General features: G+C 47.6%; 1 protein-coding gene across 5 annotated transcripts in view; it reads right to left on the reverse strand.

Moving 5' to 3' along the window:
* Positions 1-25,224, reverse strand: part of SLC39A11 (solute carrier family 39 member 11) — a 665,003-nt gene that overhangs the window by 558,570 nt on the left and 81,209 nt on the right. For all 5 annotated transcript variants that reach the window (XM_068264569.1, XM_068264567.1, XM_068264568.1 and 2 more), the window contains exon 4: positions 7,803-7,952. In XM_068264569.1, coding sequence (XP_068120670.1) covers positions 7,803-7,952 — 150 coding nt within the window. The remainder of the gene's footprint in view (positions 1-7,802; positions 7,953-25,224) is intronic.

The following is a 25,224-nucleotide window of genomic DNA, read 5'->3' on the forward strand; positions in this document are numbered from 1 at the left end:
CTGCCTCCTGCCCTGGTGGTCCCAGTGTCGGAGGGACCACCAGGGCAGGCTGCAGCCACCCTAGTCTGCACCCAAACACACTGATCTGCCCCCCCCCGCCCACTGATCGCCCACAGCACCCCTCAGACCCCCCCCTGCCCACCCCCCAGACCCCTGTTTGCACCCAATCACCCCCCTAATAACCCATCAATCACTCCCTGTCACTATCTGTCAACGCTATTTTTTTTTATCCCCCCCCCCTGCCCCCTGCCCCCTCCTGATCACCCCCCCACCCCTCAGATTCTCCCCAGACCCCCCCCCCAGACCCCCCCCCCCCCTGTGTACTGTATGCATCTATCTTCCCTGATAACCTGTCAATCACCCGTCAATCACCCGTCAATCACCCATCAATCACCCATCAATCACCCCCTGTCACTGCCACCCAACAATCAGCCCCTAACCTGCCCCTTGCGGGCAATCTGATCACCCACCCACACCAATAGATCGCCCGCAGATCCGACATCAGATCACCTCCCAAATCCATTGTTTACATCTATTCTCTCCTCTAAACACCCACTAATTACCCATCAATCACCCATCAATCACCCCCTATCACCACCTGTCACTTTTACCTATCAGACCCTAATCTGCCCCTTGCGGGCACCCAATCACCCGCCAACACGCTCAGATTGCCCTCTGACCCCCCCTTATCAATTCGCCAGTGCATTAATTACATCTGTTCTTCCCTGTAATAACCCACTGATCACCTGTCAATCACCTGCCAATCACCTATCACCCATCAATCACCCCCTGTCACCCCCTGTCACTGCCACCCATCAATCAGCCCCTAACCTGCCCCTTGCGGGCAATCTGATCACCCACCCACACCATTAGATTGCCCGCAAACCCGCCGTCAGATTACCTCCCAAATGTATTGTTTACATCTGTTATCTTCTCTAAACACCCACTAATTACCCATCAATCACCCATCAATCACCCCCTATCACCACCTGTCACTGTTACCTATCAGATCAGACCCTAAGCTGCCCCTTGCGGGCACCCAATCACCCGCCCACACGCTCAGATTGCCCTCAGACCCCCCCCCCCCCCCCCCTTATCAATTCACCAGTGCATTAATTACATCTGTCCTTCCCTGTAATAACCCACTGATCACCTGTCAATCACCTGCCAATCACCTATCACCCATCAATCACCCCCTGTCACTGCCACCCAACAATCAGCCCCTAACCTGCCCCTTGCGGGCAAACTGATCACCCACCCACACCAATAGATCGCCCGCAGATCCGACATCAGATCACCACCCAAGCGCAGTGTTTCCATCTATTCTCTCCTCTAAACACTCACTAATTACCCATCAATCACCCATCAATCACCCCCTATCACCACCTGTCACTGTTACCCATCAGATCAGACCCTAATCTGCCCCTTGCGGGCACCCAATCACCCGCCTACACGCTCAGATTGCCCTCAGACCCCCCCTTATCAATTCGCCAGGGCATTATTTACATCTGTCCTTCCCTGTAATAACCCACTGATCACCTGTCAATCACCCATCAATCACCCCCTGTCACTGCCACCCATCAATCACCCCTGTCACTGCCACCCATCAATCAGCCCCTAACCTGCCCCTTGCGGGCAAACTGATCACCCACCCACACCAATAGATCGCCCGCAGATCCGACATCAGATCACCACCCAAGCGCAGTGTTTCCATCTATTCTCTCCTCTAAACACCCACTAATTACCCATCAATCACCCCCTATCACCACCTGTCACTGTTACCCATCAGATCAGACCCTAATCTGCCCCTTGCGGGCACCCAATCACCCGCCTACACGCTCAGATTGCCCTCAGACCCCCCCCTTATCAATTCGCCAGGGCATTATTTACATCTGTCCTTCCCTGTAATAACCCACTGATCACCTGTCAATCACCCATCAATCACCCCCTGTCACTGCCACCCATCAATCACCCCTGTCACTGCCACCCATCAATCAGCCCCTAACCTGCCCCTTGCGGGCAAACTGATCACCCACCCACACCAATAGATCGCCCGCAGATCCGACATCAGATCACCACCCAAGCGCAGTGTTTCCATCTATTCTCTCCTCTAAACACCCACTAATTACCCATCAATCACCCCCTATCACCACCTGTCACTGTTACCCATCAGATCAGACCCTAATCTGCCCCTTGCGGGCACCCAATCACCCGCCTACACGCTCAGATTGCCCTCAGACCCCCCCCTTATCAATTCGCCAGGGCATTATTTACATCTGTCCTTCCCTGTAATAACCCACTGATCACCTGTCAATCACCTATCAATCACCCATCAATCACCCCCTGTCACTGCCACCCATCAATCACCCGCTGTCACTGCCACCCATCAATCAGCCCCTAACCTGCCCCTTGCGGGCAATCTGATCACCCACCCACACCAATAGATTGCCCGCAGATCCGACGTCCGATCACCTCCCAAGTGCAGTGTTCACATCTGTTCTCTACCCTAAACACCCACTAATTACCCATCAATCACCCCCTGTCACTGCTACCTATCAGATTAGACCCCTATCTGCCCCTAGGGCACTCAATCACCCGCCCACACCCTCAGAATGCCCTCAGACCCCAGCCCTGATCACCTCGCCAGTGCATTGCTTGCATCTATTCCCCCCTCTAATCACACCTTGAGACACCCATCAATCACCTCCTGTCACCCCCTAGCACACCTACCCATCAGATCAGGCCCTAATTGCCCCGTGTGGGCTCCTGATCACTCGGCCAAACCCTCAGATCCCCCTCAGACCCCCTTCCGATCACCTCCCCAGTGCATTGATTGCATCTATTTTCCCCTCTAACCACCCCCTGAGACACCCATCAATCACCTCCTGTCACCCCCCTAGCACTCCTATCCATCAGATCAGGCCCAATACAACCTGTCATCTAAAAGGCCACCCTGCTTATGACCGGTTCCACAAAATTCGCCCCCTCATAGACCACCTGTCATCAAAATTTGCAGATGCTTATACCCCTGAACAGTCATTTTGAGACATTTGGTTTCCAGACTACTCACGGTTTTGGGCCCGTAAAATGCCAGGGCGGTATAGGAACCCCACAAGTGACCCCATTTTAGAAAAAAAGACACCCCAAGGTATTCTGTTAGGTGTATGACGAGTTCATAGAAGATTTTATTTTTTGTCAAAAGTTAGCGGAAATTGATTTTTATTGGGTTTTTTTCACAAAGTGTCATTTTTCACTAACTTGTGACAAAAAATAAAATCTTCTATGAACTCGCCATACACCTAACGGAATACCTTGGGGTGTCTTCTTTCTAAAATGGGGTCACTTGTGGGGTTCCTATACTGCCCTGGCATTTTAGGGGCCCTAAACCGCGAGGAGTAGTCTAGAAAACAAATGCCTCAAAATGACCCGTGAATAGGACGTTGGGCCCCTTAGCGCACCTAGGCTGCAAAAAAGTGTCACACATGTGGTACCGCCGTACTCAGGAAAAGTAGTATAATGTGTTTTGGGGTGTATTTTTACACATACCCATGTTGGGTGGGAGAAATTTCTATGTAAATGGTCAATTGTGTGTAAAACAAATCAAACAATTGTCATTTACAGAGATATTTCTCCCACTTAGCATGGGTATGTGTAAAAATACACCCCAAAACACATTATACTACTTCTTCTGAGTACGGCGGTACCACATGTGTGGCACTTTTTTACACCCTAAGTACGCTAAGGGGCCCAAAGTCCAATGAGTACCTTTAGGATTTCACAGGTCATTTTGCGACATTTGGTTTCAAGACTACTCCTCACGGTTTAGGGCCTCTAAAATGCCAGGGCAGTATAGTAACCCCACAAATGACCCCATTCTAGAAAGAAGACACCCAAAGGTATTCCGTTAGGAGTATGGTGAGTTCATAGAAGATTTTATTTTTTGTCACAAGTTAGTGGAAAATGACACTTTGTGAAAAAAACAATAAAAATCAATTTTCCGCTAACTTTTGACAAAAAATAAAATCTTCTATGAACTCACCATACTCCTAACGGAATACCTTGGGGTGTCTTCTTTCTAAAATGGGGTCATTTGTGGGGTTCCTATACTGCCCTGGCATTTTAGGGGCCCTAAACCGTGAGGAGTAGTCTGGAAATCAAATTCCGCAAAATGACTTGTGAAATCCTAAAGGTACTCATTGGACTTTGGGCCCTTTAGCGCAGTTAGGGTGCAAAAAAGTGCCACACATGTGGTATCGCCGTACTCGGGAGAAGTAGTACAATGTGTTTTGGGGTGTATTTTTACACATACCCATGCTGGGTGGGAGAAATAACTCTGTAAATGGACAATTGTGTGTAAAAAAAATGAAAAAATTGTCATTTACAGAGATATTTCTCCCACCCAGCATGGGTATGTGTAAAAATACACCCCAAAACACATTCTACTACTTCTCTTGAGTACGGCAATACCACATGTGTGGCACTTTTTTGCAGCCTAACTGCGCTAAGGGGCCCAAAGTCCAATGAGCACCTTTAGGCTTTACAGGGGTGCTTACAAATTAGCCCCCCCAAAATGCGAGGACAGTAAACACACCCCACAAATGACCCCATTTTGGAAAGTAGACACTTCAAGGTATTCAGAGAGGGGCATGGTGAGTCCGTGGCAGATTTCATTTTTTTTTGTCGCAAGTTAGAAGAAATGGATTCTTTTTTTTTTTCTTTTTTTTTTTGTCACAAAGTGTCATTTTCCGCTTACTTGTGACAAAAAATAATATCTTCTATGAACTCACTATGCCTCTCAGTGAATACTTTGGGATGTCTTCTTTCCAAAATGGGGTCATTTGGGGGGTATTTATACTATCCTGGAATTCTAGCCCCTCATGAAACATGACAGGGGGTCAGAAAAGTCATAGATGCTTGAAAATGGCAAAATTCACTTTTTGCACCATAGTTTGTAAACGCTATAACTTTTACCCAAACCAATAAATATACACTGAATGTTTTTTTTTTTATCAAAAACATGTTTGTCCACATTTTTCGCGCTGCATGTATACAGAAATTTTACTTTATTTGAAAATTGTCAGCACAGAAAGTTAAAAAAATCATTTTTTTGCCAAAATTCATGTCTTTTTTGATGAATATAATAAAAAGTAAAAATCGCAGGAGCAATCAAATAGCACCAAAAGAAAGCTTTATTAGTGACAAGAAAAGGAGCCAAAATTCATTTAGGTGGTAGGTTGTATGAGCGAGCAATAAACCGTGAAAGCTGCAGTGGTCTGAATGGAAAAAAAGTGGCTGGTCCTTAAGGGGTAGAAAGACTGTGGTCCTCAAGTGGTTAAGCTCATTAAATCTAATCTTATACTTTTGCCGCCTCTGTTCATTGTATACAACTTAAAACAAAAAGACTTACCGTACTCACCTAAGAAGAAGGATGGCGCTGGATTCCCTAGTACCTTCCCGATCCTGCCCTTACCAAGTTACGTCAAAAGCAGGGCTATGGAGTCGGTACAAAAATCATCCAACTCCTCAGTTTAGGAAACCACCGACTCCGACTCCAGGTACCCAAAATTGCTCAGACTCCTCGACTTCGATTTCAACTCCACAGCCCTGCTCGAAAGTGCCCAATCCACCGCTGAGCTGCTGCAAAGTCAACAGTGCGTTGCTGCCAACAATGCGGTGGATCTCATGTAAGTCAACGGGTGACACATAACTTTAAAAAAAGGTTGGCAACGGCTTTGCGGCGCACATACGCAGGACGGGAATACAATGAGGATCTCCAGGAATCCCAGTGACATAGTTCCTGTCCGGCAGGGAGTGGGCGAGGAGTGGCAACGGGCGTGGTTGGCGCCTTGTGCGATTTTTTGCAGTGTTAATGCTGCGGGGCAGCCCAACACGAACCTGCACCTCAACTATAAATCCAGCCTTAAATTTACATAATTATTTGGATTGAAAAAAGACATACGTCCATTGAGTTCAACCGGTTTCTTATCAAGTAAATAGTTTTCCTACTTTCATTACAGCCGACTTAATACTTTGCTGAAATTTGGCCAAATAGCATGGCGGGATCAGCAGCTCTGTCCTGCTCCTCCGCTAGCTCCTCCCCAACCCCTCCCATCTGATGAGTCATGCTGTCTTCTCTGCATGTGCTCATTACCAGACACAGCACTGAACACACAAAGCAGCTATTTCATCTCTGCACACAGCTGAGCAGACAGCATGACTCGTCAGAAAGGAGGGGTTGAGGGAGGAGTTTGTACAGAGGATGGACAGAGCTGCAGATGCCGCCATAACTGCACCTTTAGTTAACACTTAAATTTTTTTGATTGTAGTTCCCAAAAGAGCCACAGCAGGGCACCTCCTACTGATCCTTCATCTGTCCAATGAGATGGAAAGGGACGCTCAGTCAGTAAGCTACTAGTGGTAAACTGTCAGCAAAAACAATCACAAAAGATCATTTAGGGTGACATTTATTCCAAGCATATGCCTATCTTGAGAGCAAACATTGCAAGTTACAGGCCAGAGCTAAAATTAGCAATGAGAATACACTGTACAGATTAAATCATAACTTTAGTTTTAAAAACCTTTTGCCCAAACCAGTGGCGTTCCTACCATTGGGCACAGGGTGGGCGTTGTGCAGCGGGTGATTGACAGCCAGGGGGTGTCGCCACGACCCCCGTGGTAGGCCGAGCAGGAGGTAAAGTAGCACTATACAGAGGGTCAGCGGGGACAGCAGCGGGGAGAAATATCCCCCCCTCCCTCACCTGGGTCCCCTCCTTCAGCGCTCTCTACCTCGAAAAATGCAGCAAACAGGCAGGCCGGGTGGGCGGACGGAGAATAACTCACCTCACTTCTGCGTTCCAGCGGTTCGAACGCTGCGACGCCGTCACGTGCCACTTCTGTGTCTTCAATGCCGCCCCACTGTGCTTCCTTATGAACGGAAGCACGGTATGGAAGGCGGAGATGTGGCAAGTGGCAGCGATGCAGCGTTCTAACGGCTGTAACGCGGAAGTGAGGTGAGTTATTCTCCTCCTAGCTCGCCCGGCCTGCCTGCCCGTTTGCCGCATTTTGGAGGTAGAGAGCGCTGAAGGAGGGGACCCAGGTGAGGGAGAGGGATGTCCCCGCTGCCACTCCTTAGAGCGCTGCCCACGCCTCCTGGGCCACTATACTACCTACACTGGGGGCAGCTATGCTGGGGGCCACTATACTACCTACACTGGGGGCAGCTATGCTGGGGGCCACTATACTACCTACACTGGGGCAGCTATGCTGGGGTCTGGGGGCCACTATACTAGCTATACTAGGGGCTACTGTACTAGCTATACTGGGGGCCACTATATTACCTACACTGGGGGCAGCTATACTGGGGGCCACTATACTAGCTACGCTGGGGGCAGCTATACTACGGGCCACTAACTACCTACAGTGGGGGCAGCAGCTATACTACCTATACTGGGGGCAACTTTATTATGTATACTGAGGGGGGCACCTATACCTGGCGTGGCGCTTAGTATGCCTGCCACACTCGCTCCTTTCTCTTTTTTTTGGGGGGGGGGGGGGGGGGTGTCTTATAATACCCAGTACCGGGTGTCAGATGCTCTAGGTACGCAAAACTTAAACGTAAGTAGTTTAACACTTTAAAGTTCAAATTAACCCAAAAGTGGACATGGCAAATCAGCAACCAGGATGACCCATTTATGTAAACAGAGTGCATGGACGAGGTACTGGAGAGAATGCCGTTCTCATGGGCCAAAGTCAAGCGTTCCGCAAAGTTTGAACCTCAATGAAAGCAAACATTTGTTACTCACCAGAGCCGGTAAGAGCAGGTCCGCTAAATACACAAACGCTGCCCCAAAGAAGAAGCCGATGGCAGCCGGGAGGAAGGACAGGCTGCCGTAATGAGCGGACATCTCAATCGCCGGTGCCAGGAGCGACCAATAAGAGGCTGCGAGCATCACCTACGGGGCAAGAAATGAAACAATGAGGATAAAGGAGACTGCCAGACAACCAGGAGCATGTGACAACGAGAGACGCCCAATGGGACGCCAATAATTCCCACTTCCATGCAGGCTTCATTTCAGCCAATCAAAAATAATCAGGGTGTGCAGCCAACTGCCACAATACCAAGCTGAACACATTTCACATTCGTTATTAGCAAGTCAGTGTCTACACAACTAATAACATGGATTTAACTAAAAACATTTTGAAAAAAAGTCATCATAATAGATTAGCACTTCTCTGATTGGCTGGTAAGAATCCGCATGCACAGGAAGTGAGAAACAATCCCATGACCATAACCAGCCAATCAGAGTAGTGCACATCAATCACCTGTCTGTGGGTCTTGTGGTCGATAGGTAACAACAGAAAGAGGCATCAAAGAGTCTCTCTCCTGTCGTCATCCCAGCACAGGAAGTGTCGTCCCAGCACAGGAAGTGCCGTCCCAGCACAGGAAGTGCCGCTTTATTGCTTATTTTCAGCAATTTCTGACAACAGTTAACTGGTGTGCCCATACACTATTCAATTTTCCCCAGGCAGATTTGATCACAGTGACCAATGCCCCAACATGGCCGGCCGATCGCAATTTACATCCATTTCCAGCTGAAAATTACAGCTCAGACAGGGCTTTAAAATTTTGGCTGAAAGAGGGCGATGCGGGGGAGCGGTGGTATGTATACTCAGATTGGGAGAGAAAGAGCAAGTGCACCCGCCTTCTATATAGCTGCATAAAAGGCCTCCCCGGCTATTACATGCACAGACTCTTTGCTTTTGCCCTCCGCAGCACACATACACAGGGGCTGAGGACTGCATGTGAAAAAGACATCAGTTCCACCTATTGTAATACGTTAGCAGGCTTCTGTCATGCTACGCACCCTAACCTCTCTCGAGCGTAACCCCATATTTTAGGGCAACAAGTTTGCTATGTGACTTGGGAGTGTTTGCACATAGCTTCCAAATGTCCCTCTTCTGGAGGGACAGTCCCTCTTCGGGGGCCCTGTCCCTGTCCCTCTTTCCTCCTCATTTGTCCCTCTTTCAGGACTTTGTCCCTCTTTCTACGGTATGTAAATATATATATTTCTCTTCTAAAAATGTGTTTGACTATAAACTTTATTCCCATCCTTTAAATTGATATATTACTAATTATATAATGTTAATATGAAGAAAAATGAACCAGGATAGAAAGGACCAGTGTGGGTTGAATTATAAAACAACATATTTTTCTTATGAAATCTTTATGGTATGCATGACTAGGGGTGTGATAAGGGCGTGATCAGGGGTGTGGCAGAGGCGTGGCTTAAGTGTCCCTCTTTCTCATTCCAAAAAGTTGGGAGGTATGGTGGCCAGTACTCAGAACCTGGGGGGATATACTGTATGCACATACATAATCAAATAACACCGCTAGGTCACGGAGTAGAGACATGGGGGGGGGGGGGCAGGGAAGAGCCAGGCAGGTGAGTGGCAAGTGGGGTCTATTCATTCTCAGCACCAGGGCTGTGGAGTCGGGGTCGAGGAGTCATTTTTGGGTACCTGGAGTCAGAGATTTCATAAGCTGAAGTGGCGGATGATTGTTGTAACCACTCCATAGCTCTACAAGGGCTATGGAATTGGCGTCTGAGTCGAGGAGTTAGAGCAATTTTTGTGTAACTGGAGTTGGAGGTTTCATAAACTGATGATTTTTGTTCAGACTCCGCAGCCCTGCTCAGCGAGGGCCATTTCACCGCAGGGTGAAGCTGAATAACCGCTCACACCGCTCCTACACAAACACTGGACCGCGCCAACTACTACTCCTGCTCAGAGTTGTAGCAACTCGGAGGGACACCTAATTCAGGCACCAGCTAATGTGGACGGCCGACTTACTACCAGTATAGCGGGGGAGTCCTGGGGGGCCGTCACCAGCTTTGAGGGACTGGTGGGCCCATGGATCTTTAATGGATCTCATGCTGAAATCTTTCACAAAATCTTTGTGCAGTGTGTGGCCATAATAGATCCCCCCTCTATCCAGATTTCAATCAGAGAAGGATCTATTTTGGGGGTATGCCGGGTGGCCATCTGCCAGAGTATAGCAGGCTTTACAAAGGTTCATCAACAACAGCCTAACATTTTAAACACATAACATACAAATAAGAAGTACATTTCTTCCTGAGTAAGAGGAGACAAATTACTTTTCTCCTATGTTGCTGTCACTTACAGTAGGTAGTAGAAATCTGACAGAAGTGACAGGGTTTGGGCTAGTCCATCTCTTCATGGGGGATTCTCAGAATGGCTTTATTCTTTATAAAGACTCTACCTGAAAAGGATTTATACAAAGATGCTGGCCAGCCTCCCTGGTCATTTAAAAAAAATGTTGGAAGTTGGACAGAGCAACTGCCATTCGTTAAGTGCTTTGGAAAATAAAGAAACCCCGAGAATCCAGAGTAAGGAGATGGGCTAGTCCAAAATCGGTTCTGTCAGATTTTTACTACCTACTGTAAGTGACAGCAACATAGGAGAAAAGTAATTTATGGCTCATCTTACTCAGGAAGAAATGTACTTCTCATTTGTATATTCTTATATGCATTTTACATTTTTCGCAATAGTGGTCCTTTAAGAGACCCTTTTCACATAAATGGGTACAGTGTCCTATTTTTTTCTTACATTTTTCCCTTTTTAGCAAACTTTCCATTTACCGTACCAATCACACCAGACAATTTCAGAACATTTTGTATAGAATGAAAAACCAATTAGCGCGGCGAGAGGGGGGAGTAGGACAGAGTTTTGTAAAGCGTTTTAGTGGATTCCTGCTGTTTTCGTCCGCAACAAGCGCAATATTCCCAAAACTGTTTATTACATTTATGTAACCGTCTGATATTACTGCAGCGGTAGGTTCCCCCCATACGGTCCGACCACTCGCTGTGCACAATATTTGTCACCATTGAGGAACGTGATTAACATTGCCGCAAACAAGCGGATCGCCCCACTTCTTCCAAATGCTCTGCGGCGTGGGGAAACGAGAACGCCCACCTGGCAGCTAAAATCCATCATCGCCCCCATTCCCCATCCGAGATTCAGATTCGATAAGACTCGTTAATAGGTATACCGCCTGGCTTCCAAGAGCCCACACTTTTTTTCTCTCTCATTAATATCGTTATTATTACGCTTCCATCAATATGTTAAAGAGATCAGCTGAACGTAAACAATGCTGTCAACATCGATTAATATTTTATGATGCCCTTTCCTATTTATAGCTACGCGCAGCCGCTTCAGGCAGCCAGAGAAATCGATCAGCCAGCCGTTAAACGGCATCCAGAAAAAAAAAAACAAAAAAAAACACACAACTGAGTGTGATGTGGATAATTACTCCAGTGACATAATCCAGAGTCCTACGCCATCCATCAGTGGCACCCTCACCGCTCCCAGATGCTCAAATGTGGTGATTGGGGGGGGGGGGGGGGGGAGCTTTCTTGGAGATCACATGACTCTATGGCATGGACTTTTTGGCACTGGACAAGGAATAAGTTAATTGCAGCAAAGGAGGGAGCAGATATGCATTCACCAACAATGTCCATTAATTTTTAAGTGCTCGGATGTGCTTTAAAGATATGTACTGATCTCCATACCAAACACTAACCTTCTTCCCTGCCACATTATCGCCTAACACTACCCTCCTTCCCAATGCTTAACACTAACCTCCCCACCCTCCTACCTAGTCTAAAACTATCCTGCTCCTCCACGCCCAACACTAATCTCCCTCCCCGACACCTTATCACCAAACACTATCCTCGTTCACCACGCCCAACACTAACCTCCTCCTCCATGCCCAACACTAACCTCCTCCTCCATGCCCAACACTACCCTGCCTCCCCGACACCTTATCAGCCAACACTATCCTCCTTATCCACCTCCAACACTAACCTCCCTCCCAGACACCTTATCGCCCAACACTATCCTCGTTCACCACGCCCAACACTAACCTCCTTCTCAATGCCTAACACTAACCTCCCTCCCCGACACCTTATCGCCTAACACTTTCCTCCTCCATGCCCAACACTACCCTCCCTCCCTGACACCTTATCACCCAACACTATCCTCGCTCACCATGCCCAACACTAACCTCCTTCTCAATGCCTAACACTAACCTCCTTCTCAATGCCTAACACTAACCTCCTTCTCAATGCCTAACACTAACCTCCTTCTCAATGCCTAACACTAACCTCCCTCCCCGACACCTTATCGCCTAACACTATCCGCCTTATCCACCTCCAACACCTTATCACCTAACACTATCCTCGTTTATCACGCCCAACACTAAGTTCCATCCCCTGACACCTTATCACTAACACTAACCTCCTTACCCACCCAACACTAACCTCCCTCCCTGCTACCTTATCCACTAACTTTATCCTCCTCCATGTCCAACACAACACTACCCCCCCCCCCCCCCCGAACACCTTATCGCCTAACACTATCCTACTCCACGCCCAACACTAACCTCCCTCCCTGCTACCTTATCCACTAACTTTATCTTCCTCCATGTCCAACATAACACTAACCCCCCCCCCCCCCCCCCCCCCGGACTCCTTATCGCCTAAACACTATCCTACTCCACGCCCAACACTAACCTCCCTCCCTGCTACCTTATCGCCTAACAGTATCCTTCCTCCACACCCAACACTAGCCTCCCTCCCCACAACCATATTGCTCAACACTAACCTCTTTCTACACGCTTAACGCCAACCTCCCTCACCGATAGCTTTTCGCCTAACACTAACCCTCCTCTTCTACACAGTAGCCAAAGGGAAAACTGTTCAGTGTGCCCGGCTAGATCATGGCTGGGCGCCCACATCCAAAATCAGCACCTGGTGCCCCACAGCCAGTCTATGGAGGGGCCAAGTAGCGAGAAGCACTGTCACATGAAAATCACCTGACTCAGATGCTCCATGAACCACAACAGATGATTGGCTGCCAAAATCTAGGTTCTGTGTGAAGCCCAGTACAAGAGCCAATGAGGGCACAGCAGAGAAAACAGAGAAGGAGAACCCCCCTCCCCATCATATGGAAGGAGGCTACGGTGCTGCCCAAGCACATAGCTTCATAATATATTCCATTTAAAGTTTTTCATCCTGTTTCTCCGGAGAGCTCTTAAGTCTGGGAGACAGGAAGCTCTAATAGGCTCAAGAGTTTAGCTGCTGTAAAACGATCCCTGTGAATATTCCATTTCAAAGCTTTGGGTGAATTTTCCCAAGTGAACCATAAGCAGCCTGTTTATAACTATAATAGTGTCTTTATCCTCCTGAGCCCTCAACACCTCCGGGTCACATCCGCGCGAGTGTTCAGAGCGGAGGGCGGCCTTAGAAAACCTCCAGGCTAACAGCCCTGCTTAGAGAAGTATTGATCCATACGTCCACCTGGACAGCAGCGCTGGAAGAAGAGCGAGAAGGAGGCAGATGGGAGCCATCATCAGAAGTACTCCCTGTACTGTGCCTTCCCCCGCAGCCTTCCAAGAGCTGGAACACAGCAGAGACCAGCCGGGACACAGCCAAAGCCTTACAGAGATACTAGTGACAGTATGCCAAGTGTGACATGCAGGCACTGCGGTCTACTCATCCTCAAACTTCACTACTCATTGGCCAGTCAGAATTGGATGCGTGTCCCAAACTTGGGGACTAAAGTAGAACCCCAGCACCAATAGAACTGACAGAGTGAAAAGAGTTAAATCCCCTGCCCGGTTTGTATTGCTGTCTGTGCTGCTCTGACAAGCTCTCCACACTTCCTGTTAGCAGTTTGTAACAATTGGGCAGGCATCTTTTCACCCAGTGCAGCCATTGCACCGACGCGGAACAAAGTCACATGCGACTTTCATATCAACAAAACGACACGTGACTGGCAAGACTTCGGATCTGTATTTATACAATGTATATTTTTACAGAGTTGCTATTTATACAGAAAGGGCTCAATACTTTCACAGTGCCTTCCATTTATGGACATATTACAGAAAGGTTTACAACCTCTCCCTCTCACCATATACGTTACTGAGAATAGATCCTGCTACCTAAATATATATATCATATGGGAATTACGCAGCAGCGAAGCGTTGTGGAATCCTATAGGAGATAGGAGTGTATTCTGCACGCTGCAGATCTGTAGGACGCAGGTCAGGGGCGGCACATACACCCTTGTGCAGGTTTCATTACAAAATAAAAGCTTTATATTTTGGTATCTCTTCAGATGAAACGTTAATACATTTTGAAAAATTAATAAATGTTATTCATACTCCTATTCTTGGTGGCTTCACTAACAACTTCCCCAGCTTGGACACAGGTTATGGAGATACTAGATTATTTTTAGTTTGATGTTTTTACTACTGTCTGTGCTCCAGTTTAAACAGACCCCGCCCACTTACTTACTCATTTGGGATTGCCCAATGAATGACCAATCTTACAACATCCACTCAGTATGAGGGACAGCAACATTCTGAATATCATGAGCAGATTGTGCAAATAATCTCTAACTCTACAGAAGTGATAACATTGCCCAATCAAACCTGAATGTGTGTACACCCCCAAATACCCCCCCCCCCCCCATGCTGCAGGAGATGTCAGTGCTATATAAATAAATAATAATAATAATAATAATAATAATAATAATAATAATATGGTAGGACATGAGACTGACTATGGTAGGATTAGATTGTGAGCTCTTCTGAGGACAGTTAGTGACATGACTAAGTACTCTGTAATGTGCTGCAGAAGATGTCAGTGCTATATAAATACATAATAATAATAATAATAATAATAATAATAGTAGTAATAATATGGTAAGACACAAGACTGACTATGGTAGGATTAGTGTGTGAGCTCTGAGGACAGTCAGTGACATGACTATGTACTCTGTAATGTGCTGCAGAAGATGTCAGTGCTATATAAATACAGAATAATAATATGGTAGTATATTAGACTATGACTATGGTAGGGATTAGAGTGTGAGCTCTTCTGAGGACAGTCAGTGACATGACTATGTACTCTGTAGTGAAGAGATGGGGAGAGAGATTGTGGAGAGCTTTGTAGGTTAGGGTTAGGAGTTTGAAATCGATCCTCTGGGTAATTGGCAGCCAGTGAAGAGCTTGTCAGAGAGGAGCAGCAGAGGAAGAGGGAGAGGAGAGATGAATGAGAGGAGTAGCTGAGGTCAGTATAGATTGGAGTGGTGCCAGTCTGTTAGTAGGAAGTCCATAAAGCAGCTTGTTACAATAGTCCAGGCAAGACATTATAAGAGCATGTACTAACATTTTAGTAGTGTTTGAGAAAAGGTCAGATGTGAGCAGCATCTGTTCTCAAAACGGTCACCCTAGCGATCGATTAACAATCATTAAGGGAAACAAAAAATGATTGCACAAACAAATAAACTTTCAGATATTAAAAATCCACACGCTGTGAACAATTAAGACTGCATAGACACAGAGAACATATTTCCATTGTGAGTTACGCATAAGGAGAAATGCAGACTGGAATTTCCTGTTAATCCTACTCTTTATGTCACATGGTCACTCCAGACTGGCCCAGCTAGCCGGTGCATCCAAAACGGAGAGGATGAGAGCTGCACTGAAGTTTAGGAATCAAAACTGGCTAATAAACGCAGGTATTCTATCCAGCAAATTGCTTCTATACTCTGCATGTATTCACTAAGGCTTCTTACTCATACCGCAATTTTGGGCGCATTTCCAAGAACGTGATGCGTCGCAAATGCGTCGTATTAGTGCCGTACGCCAGACGGATTGCAGCACAGTAGTAAGAAAGGTGGTCATATAGCAGTGTTTGCAAAGGGCCTTTATTGCCGTGATTTCCATTACAGTTTGCCTTGTTTCAGATGCAGCTGTGATTTTAAAGCAAACTGGAAATGAAGATTGAAAGTCATAAACATACACATCATACTCACCTCCTGTGTAATCTACTCCTCAATCTCTTTCTCCTCTCCTGCATCCATTGTGACCAATGGAATGCTCTGTCCTCCATTTTGAAAATGGCGATTACCCCATAACAGCTTCCTGGTCAGCACACTGTTAAACTGTAATATCACCTGAGCCATAGGGAAACATGGACATTACCTTGCTCATCACTTGTCCTTTTTGTTATAACTGACAGCTACTGATATATAACTGATTGCAACGGATATATTTCAGTTCTGACAAAATCTTGTCAGAGCTGGAAGAAATCATTGTAAGAAAAAAAAAAAGTGGTGAGCTTCTGAGAGGAACTGACGGTGAGTTAAGTATGTGATATACATTTGCAGGTACATAGTTTATTTAAAATAATTTTACTCAATTCAGGTTCACTTTAACATGTATTTTGTTCTGTTTGTAAAATCCACTGGGCTTTTCTGAAACTGTAACGCTACTATTTGCATTAAGCTGACAACCGTAATAGCTATAAAAAAAAAAAAAATCTGTAAAACAGTATGAGAGAAGGCGGACGGAGCTGGTAGAGAGCAGATCATAAACCAGGATATACGATGTGTTTAGCAGACAGATCTGTGGCGGAGCCAGGCCTGCAGACAGCGAAGGGCTACGATGTCATCTCTGGGCCCGTTTAAAAGCTTGACGATTAATTTGCCTAGTTAAATGTGATTGGTAATTAGCATTGGCGTCAAGATGGAATAGCTTTGTCTCATAGGCGGGCCAGAAGGGTTACCCTCTTACGTTGTTGAGAACTCAATAGCAGCAAGCGATGAGGCGCGTGTCCAGCCAGAGGGACGCAAAATGGAAGAATTCTGTACAGCAGCCAATCGGAATCACCCGCCCATTCCACAACCTACACTGGGGCACCAATAGAGATGATTGGTTTGAGGCTCTAATAAATGTACCCCTCACCTCCCATACTCACTGGGATACCCACCTCTTGGGGGGTGAAGGTGGGGGGGGGGGGGGTGGTCACATGACAGCCACCATCCAGTTGGACAACCACCATACTTCTGGCTACTCAGATCATGCAATCCCAACAACACCCATCCCCTACAACGCACTCTGTGATTGGAGAATAACACTCCTAGCTAACCATAGCCAGCAACCCAGTGATGGGCAGAATGGGAGGGGGAGGTAAGTGGCTGTAATAATCACACTCTTCCCCTAGGTGGCAGAGGCAGCATATGAGCGCGCCACATGCTTTCCGCCAAGTTGCTGTGATTACACGACAACCCCTCCTCTAAAACGTTAAAACAACTCACATCAGTGTGACATCACTCTGGGGACACTAGTTTTAAGTACACCTGAAGCGAAAGGGATATAAAGGCGGACATATTTATTTCCTTTTAAATAATGCCTTTTTGCCTGGCTGTCCTGCTGATCCTCTGCCTCTAATACTTTTAGCCATAGACCCTGAACAAGCATGCAGATCAGGTGCTCTGACTGAAGTGTGACTGGATTAGCTGCATGCTTGTTCCAGGTGTGTGACAGACACTACTGCAGCCAAAGAGATCAGCACGACAGCCAGGTAACTGGTATGGTTTAATAGGAAATAAATATGGCCGCCTCCAAATCCCTCACTACAGGTGTCCTTTAAAGTGAACCTGAAATGAATAAAATGGTTTAAAATAAACATGCTGTACCTGCAAATGATTATTACATACTTAACTATCTGTCAGTTTCTCTCAGAAGCTCACCATTTTCTTCTTACAACGATTCCTTCTAGTTCTGACAAGATTTTAGCAGAACTGATCTATATCAGTTAGTGTCAGTTATATATCAGTTGCTGTCAGTTATAATTGAATGGACAACTGATGTGCGATGTAATGTCCATGTTTCCCTATGGCTCACGTGGGCGATATTATTTAACCTCTTGAGGACTGCAGGGCTAAACCCCCCTAGTGACCAGGCCATTTTTAGTGAAAATGGCCACTGCAGCTTTAAGGCCAAGCTGCAGGGCCGCACAACACAGCACACAAGTGATCCCCCTTTTCTCCCCACCAACAGAGCTCTCTGCTGGTGGGGTCTGATGGCTCCCCCCATGTTTATTTATTTTATTTTAATAAATATTATTGTTCGTTTAAAAAAAAAAAAAAAAAAAAAAAACACTTTCTTTAAAACCCTTCCCTCCCTCCCCACAGCCATCCAATCACACGATCGGCTGTCATAGGCTTCTGCCTATGAGAGCCGATCGCTCTCTTGTCCCCCAGGGGACAGCCATGTCACACGGCTGTCCCCAGTGCAGCACTGCTGCTGATCGCAGCGCTGTACATGCAGTCTCCTGAAGGCGGGGCGGAGCTCCGCCCCCCAAGCACGAGATGCGCACGCAGCCTGCGCGCGATCTCCTGCAAAACAGAGCCCCAGGACCATACGCCAATCGGCGTTAGGCGGTCCTGGGGCTGCCGCCGCGGCCACGCCCATTGGCGTGACGCGGGCGGCAACAGGTTAACAGTTAGCTGACCAGGAAGCGGTTATGGTGTAATGGCCATTTTCAAAATGTAGGACGGAGAATTCCATTGATCACAGTGGACAAACAGGACGCGGGAGAGGAGAGAGAGATTGAGGTTAGACTACACGGGAGGCAAGTATGACCTGTGTATGGTTATTCTGACTTTTAATTTTGAGGTCAGGTTTGCTTCAAGTATAAGGAGGGAGGAAAGGTGCATAGTGTTGGAGGGCTAAATAAAGAGTGGTAAAAAAAAACAAAATAGAATTTCATGCAATAATTATCCTTAAAATGCATTTACATAACAGACGCCTTTCCTGCAGCATGTTACAGAGGTCATTGCATTATTCAGGTCATGCTCTTCCCTCAGAGAGGCTCACAATGTAATATCCCAACTACAATCCAAGGCCAGCTTACAGGGAGCTAAATAATCCATGTTGGCATGTGGGAGGAGTCTAGACTGAAAGGAGGAAACCAACGTAAACACCGGGGGGAGTGTACAAGCTCCGTGCGGAGTATGTTCCGGGCAGGATTTCACCCGGGACCCCAGCGCTGCAAGCTGAGGGGCACAAGGGCGTGGTGTAGAATATTCAGGCGACCTATAAATCCCCAATGAAGGCAGAGATCCTGTAAGGGCCACACAGGGATCATCTGCGTCAGCCACCATCAGTCAGGCCTCGTTCACACTATACCATACATGTCAAACTCTACATACAAATCTGGCCCTCAGAACCATTCAATTTGGCCCTCAAGTGGTTTCCCCACCCGGCATAATGTGTGGCCCACTCTAGACCACCAGGGAAGCCATATTGGAGGTGAAGCCCCTAGATCATCAGAGAAGCCATATGGGGGCCACTAGAAACCAGGGAACTGTATAGGGGAGGGTTGGGGCCACTAGATATCGAGGAACTGTAGAGGGGAGGGATGACCACTAGACACTAGGGAACTGTATAAGGGAGGGTGGGGGCCACTAGACACCAGGGAACTGTATAAGGGAGGTATGACCACTAGACACCAGGGAACTGTATAGGGGAGGGATGACTACTAGACACCAGGGAACTGTATAGGGGAGGGTTGGGGCCACTAGATATCGAGGAACTGTATAGGGGAGGGATGACCACTACACACTAGGGAACTGTATAAGGGAGGGTGGGGGCCACTAGACATCAGGGAACTGTATAAGGGAGGGTGGGGGCCACTAGAAACCAGGGAACTGTATAGGGGAGGGTTGGGGCCACTAGATATCGAGGAACTGTATAGGGGAGGGATGACCACTACACACTAGGGAACTGTATAGGGGAGGGATGACCACTACACACTAGGGAACTGTATAAGGGAGGGTGGGGGGCACTAGACACCAGGGAACTGTATAGGGGAGGGATGACTACTAGACACCAGGGAACTGTATAGGGGAGGGATGACTACTAGACAACAGGGAACTGTATCGGGGAGGGTGCGGACCTCTAAATATCAGGGAACTGTATAGGGGAGGGATGACCACTATACACCAGGGAACTGTATAGGGGAGGGTGGGGGCCACTAGATATCAGGGAACTGTATAGGGGAAGGATGACCACTAGACACCAGGGAACTGTATAGGGGAAGGATGACCACTAGACACCAGGGAACTGTATATGGGAGGGATGATCACTATACCCCAGGGAACTGTATAGGGGAGGGTGCGGGTCACTAGATATCAGGGAACTGTATAGGGGAGGGATGACCACTAGACACCAGGGAACTGTACAATAAAGGGAGGACCACCACTAGACACCAAGGAACTGTATAGGAGTTGGAGGGGGGCAAATAGACACCAGGGAAGTTTATAAGCTGACCAGCAGACTTTGAGGTTGGCCCGTAGCTTAGGTCCCCACGTTCAATTTCAGCCCACTTAGTATCGGAGTTTGACACCCCTGCACGATGCGCACTGCCGCACGCATTTCTGCAATGCTTATAGACTGCGAAACTAGCGAACAGCAGAAGCGCGTAGGCAGCACTGCCCGACGTTCTCACTTATGTGCTGCAGTTCCATGTGATGTTGTGATGCTGCACTGCCCGACGTTCTCACTTATGTGCTGCAGTTCCATGTGATGTTGTGATGCTGCACTGCCTGACGTTCTCACTTATGTGCTGCAGTTCCATGTGATGTTGTGATGCTGCACTGCCTGACGTTCTCACTTATGTGCTGCAGTTCCATGTGATGTTGTGATGCTGCACTGCCCGACGTTCTCACTTATGTGCTGCAGTTCCATGTGATGCTGCACTGCCCGACGTTCTCACTTATGTGCTGCAGTTCCATGTGATGCTGCACTGCCTGACGTTCTCACTTATGTGCTGCAGTTCCATGTGATGTTGTGATGCTGCACTGCCCGACGTTCTCACTTATGCGCTGCAGTTCCATGTGATGTTGTGATGCTGCACTGCCCGACGTTCTCACTTATGTGCTGCAGTTCCATGTGATGTTGTGATGCTGCACTGCCCGACGTTCTCACTTATGTGCTGCAGTTCCATGTGATGTTGTGATGCTGCACTGCCCGACGTTCTCACTTATGTGCTGCAGTTCCATGTGATGTTGCACTGCCTGACGTTCTCACTTATGTGCTGCAGTTCCATGTGATGTTGTGATGCTGCACTGCCCGACGTTCTCACTTATGTGCTGCAGTTCCATGTGATGTTGTGATGCTGCACTGCCCGACGTTCTCACTTATGTGCTGCAGTTCCATGTGATGTTGTGATGCTGCACTGCCCGACGTTCTCACTTATGTGCTGCAGTTCCATGTGATGTTGTGATGCTGCACTGCCTGACGTTCTCACTTATGTGCTGCAGTTCCATGTGATGTTGTGATGCTGCACTGCCCGACGTTCTCACTTATGCGCTGCAGTTCCATGTGATGTTGTGATGCTGCGCAAGTTTTTGGTCAAATCGCAACGCTGACCCATTCCACTGTAGTGAATGGGATCTGAAGCAACGGACAGAAATGCAGACGGCGTGCGACCGCATTCCGAATGCATGGCCGCCTGCATTTCAGAATGTGAATTTATAAAAACGCCAACATATTCCGTGGCGTGGTACAAAGTAAGAAACAAATATGGGGTGCAAAATAATACAATGTGTACACCAATATACAAAGTACTGAGTTCATAAAAAATACAAAATTGGTAAAAAAAAAAAAAAAAATACTACATTGATACAAAATACTGAATTGGTGATTACAGTGACAAAAGCAACACGATGAATAAAATGTATAACAAAGTCCAAGACACAAAAGAGAGAGAGTCCTGCCCTTGCAAGCTTAGGGGGGGGGGGGGGCAAGAGGTGGGGTAGACATAGGTACAATAGTCATACCTAGAGGCAGGTTATCTGGTAGGAAGTGCAACTTGGCCAGATGTCAAAGGGGGAATGGCTTAAGGTAAAGCGCATGCTTGTCAGAAAATGTGAGTTTGGAGGGAGTGTTTAAAGAAATCAAAGGTTGGAGAGTGACGGATGTGTTGTGGCAGAGGATTCCAGAGGAAGGGTGAAGCACGTGAGGAGTCTTGTACAGGTGAATGTGAGGAAGTGATTATAGAAGAGGATAGAAGAAGCTCGTGTGCAGATCTGAGATTGCGGTCTGGTTGGTATCTGGAGACTAGTGAGGAGATGTATCGGGGAGAGAGATTGTGGAGAGCTTTGTAGGTTAGGGTTAGGAGTTTAAACTGGATCATCTGGGTAATTAGCAGCCAGTGAAGAGCTTGGCAGAGAGGAGCAGCAGAGGAAGATCGAGAAGAGAGACGAGCAGCTGATTTCAGTACCGACTGGAGCGGGGCCAGTCTGTTAGACGGTAGTCTACAAAGTAGTATGGTGCAAAAGTCCAGACGAGATATAATAAGAGCATGTATTAGCACTTTAGTTGTGTCCTGTGTGAGAAAAGGTTGGATGCGAGATATGTTTTTGAGTTGGAGATGACAGGAGCTGGTTAGGGAGTTAACATGAGGAATAAAATAGAGAGAGGAGTGAAATATTACCCCTAAACACCGTGCAAAACAGAGAACCTGCAAAATAGCAGACACCTCCCTAAACACACACACAAAAAAAAACAGTGTACTGTAAAAAGGTGGCCACTCAGGATATAATATTTCATATTTCTTTTCAATTTGAGAGTTCTAGTCAATTTTTCTGCTCAATGTTTAACACACACATTCCAACTTATCCCCAAACTATGAAAAAATAATGAATGAACGAAGAAACATTTGCTTGGGTCTATATATCCAGAAATCAACAATCTATTCTACAACAATTGATTGGAAAATCAGCCACTCCTGATCGACACATTGATAAAAACAGGAAATTCAATCAGATTTCTCAACCAAAATTAAAGAAAAAAAAAAAAAACAGAATTGTTTTTTTTCTTTACAACCAATCATTTATGGAACTATCATAAAATCTAACGTTTATATTGCATTGTGTCGGTGGCTAATTTAACGGCCTGAGCACACTTGCGCACATCTGAGCATTTTTTTTTTAGCAACACATCAATATTACAGACGGATACACATTGCTGAAAAATGCACAGAAGCCCTCAAGGGCTGGTAATTTCGACGTGGAGCTGGGAAGGAGGCGAGGACTTGCGCTGCGTGCTGATAGGACAGGTTCTCTTGAGAGTTACGAAACCATTCTCCTTAAGAATTGCACTAGCTGTGGCAGGAGATAGCACAGAGCTCTGTACACCCAGAAAAGGCAGTGGGGCGTTATTGGGAGGGGGGGGGCATCCTTGTGGCCGTGAGACAGGAAGGGGCGCGCTGCAGACAGGAAGGGGTGCTCTACAGACAGGGCGATGCAGACAGGAAGAGGCGCTCTGCAGACAGGAAAGGGCGCGCTGCAGACAGGGCGATGCAGACAGAAAGGGGCGCGCTGCAGACAGGGCGATGCAGACAGGAAGGGGCGCGCTGCAGACAGGGCGATGCAGACAGAAAGGGGCGCGCTGCAGACAGGGCGCTGCAGACAGGAAGGGGCGCGCTGCAGACAGGAATGGGCGCGCTGCAGACAGGGCAATGCAGACAGGAAGGGGCGCGCTGCAGACAGGAATGGGCGCGCTGCAGACAGGGCAATGCAGACAGGAAGGGGCGCGCTGCAGACAGGAATGGGCGCGCTGCAGACAGGGCAATGCAGACAGGAAGGGGCGCGCTGCAGACAGGGCGATGCAGACAGGAAGGGGCGCGCTGCGTGTCGCAGGCCAGTCTTCCCTCATGTTGCATTCCTGGCTTTTCCACTGTTATTCAATTTAATAGGGAAAAAAACCTCTTGGTGATGAATAATACATAGCCTGGCGGTTTTCTCGCACCTCTCAGTCTGTAATAAGCTCTGGGACACAATCAGCCCCCCTCGCCGGGCCCCTCCCCTCCATTCCGCATTATTTATGCATGATATTAATATATACTGTTAACAGAGAGCTGTTCATATCCTCCCAGGTCCCTCTACGATTAGAAGCCCAGCGGACTCCGCTGCGAGGAAAACCGCCACCATTCACGCGGCATAAATGACAGATCACGTTAGAGAGAACACAGACAGGAAGATGCCCGAACAGGAACAACGCACGCTTCTGGGAACCGCCGCGGTGCTCCGGATTATGGAACGCTGCTTGGCGTTCGCCATTCCAAACCTTTCTCAGTCACAAGGCGCTGACGCTTAATAGAGGAATGCAGAATGATGACGAGGGCGCAGAAGGACAGCAGGGGGCGAGAACACGCCCCAGGTATGTTCAACTGCCCACTTTTATTCCACTTTAGGTTCCCTTTAAGTTATGTACCCACTAAAAACTACAACTACTACTATACAATAGGAGGGAAGAGGACCTGTTCCATCAGGCTTACAGTCGGAGGGAAGAGGACCTGTCCCATCAGGCTTACAATCTAAGAGGTGAGGGGACACAGGATACAGTAAGAAGGGAAGAAGCCCTGTCCCATCAGGCTCACAATCTAAGAGGAGAGGGAACACAGGATACAGGAGGAGGGAAGAGGACCTGTCCCATCAGGCTTAAAGTCTAAGAGGTGAAGGGATACAGGATACAGTAAAGGGGTAAGAGGACCTGTCCCATCAGGCTTACAATCTAAGAGGTGAGGGAACACAGGATACAGTAGGAGGGAAGAGGACCTGTCCCATCAGGCTTACAATCTAAGAGGTGAGGGAACACAGGATACAGTAGGAGGGAAGAGGACCTGTCCCATCAGGCTTACAATCTAATAAAGTGAGGGAATACAGGATACAGTAGGAGGGAAGAGGACCTCTCCCACCAGGCTTACAATCTAAGAGGTGGGGAACACAGGATACAGTAGGAGGGAAGAGGACCTGTCCCATCAGGCTTACAATCTAAGAGGTGGGGGAACACAGGATACAGTAGGAGGGAAGAGGACCTCTCCCACCAGGCTTACAATCTAATAAAGTGAGGGAATACAGGATACAGTAGGAGGGAAGAGGACCTCTTCCACCAGGCTTACAATCTAAGAGGAGCGAGAACACAGGATACAGTAGGAGGGAAGAGGACCTCTCCCACCAGGCTTACAATCTAAGAGGTGAGGGAACATTGGATACAGTATAGAGACCAGCAACACCACTGCTAACACCTTGCCGACCTAGGGATCATCTGCAGTCCTACAAACCTCCAATGCAGACACCACCACCCTGGGAGTACTCGCCATTTCTCACAATTCTAGATGCACAGAGTACCAGGCGTGGGGTGGAAGTAAGTTTTGTAAAAACACAGCAGACTTGAAAATAACTTATTTTGTCAGTGCAGTAGAGGTCAGGATCAGGTCAGGATTGGTTGGCGTTTCACCACCGGCCATCCTGCTGCCTTTGGACTCACATTGCGATCCCGCGCCG

The sequence above is a fragment of the Hyperolius riggenbachi genome, chromosome 12 (genome assembly GCF_040937935.1).
Source record: "Hyperolius riggenbachi isolate aHypRig1 chromosome 12, aHypRig1.pri, whole genome shotgun sequence".
NCBI classification, from domain to species: Eukaryota; Metazoa; Chordata; class Amphibia; order Anura; family Hyperoliidae; genus Hyperolius; species Hyperolius riggenbachi.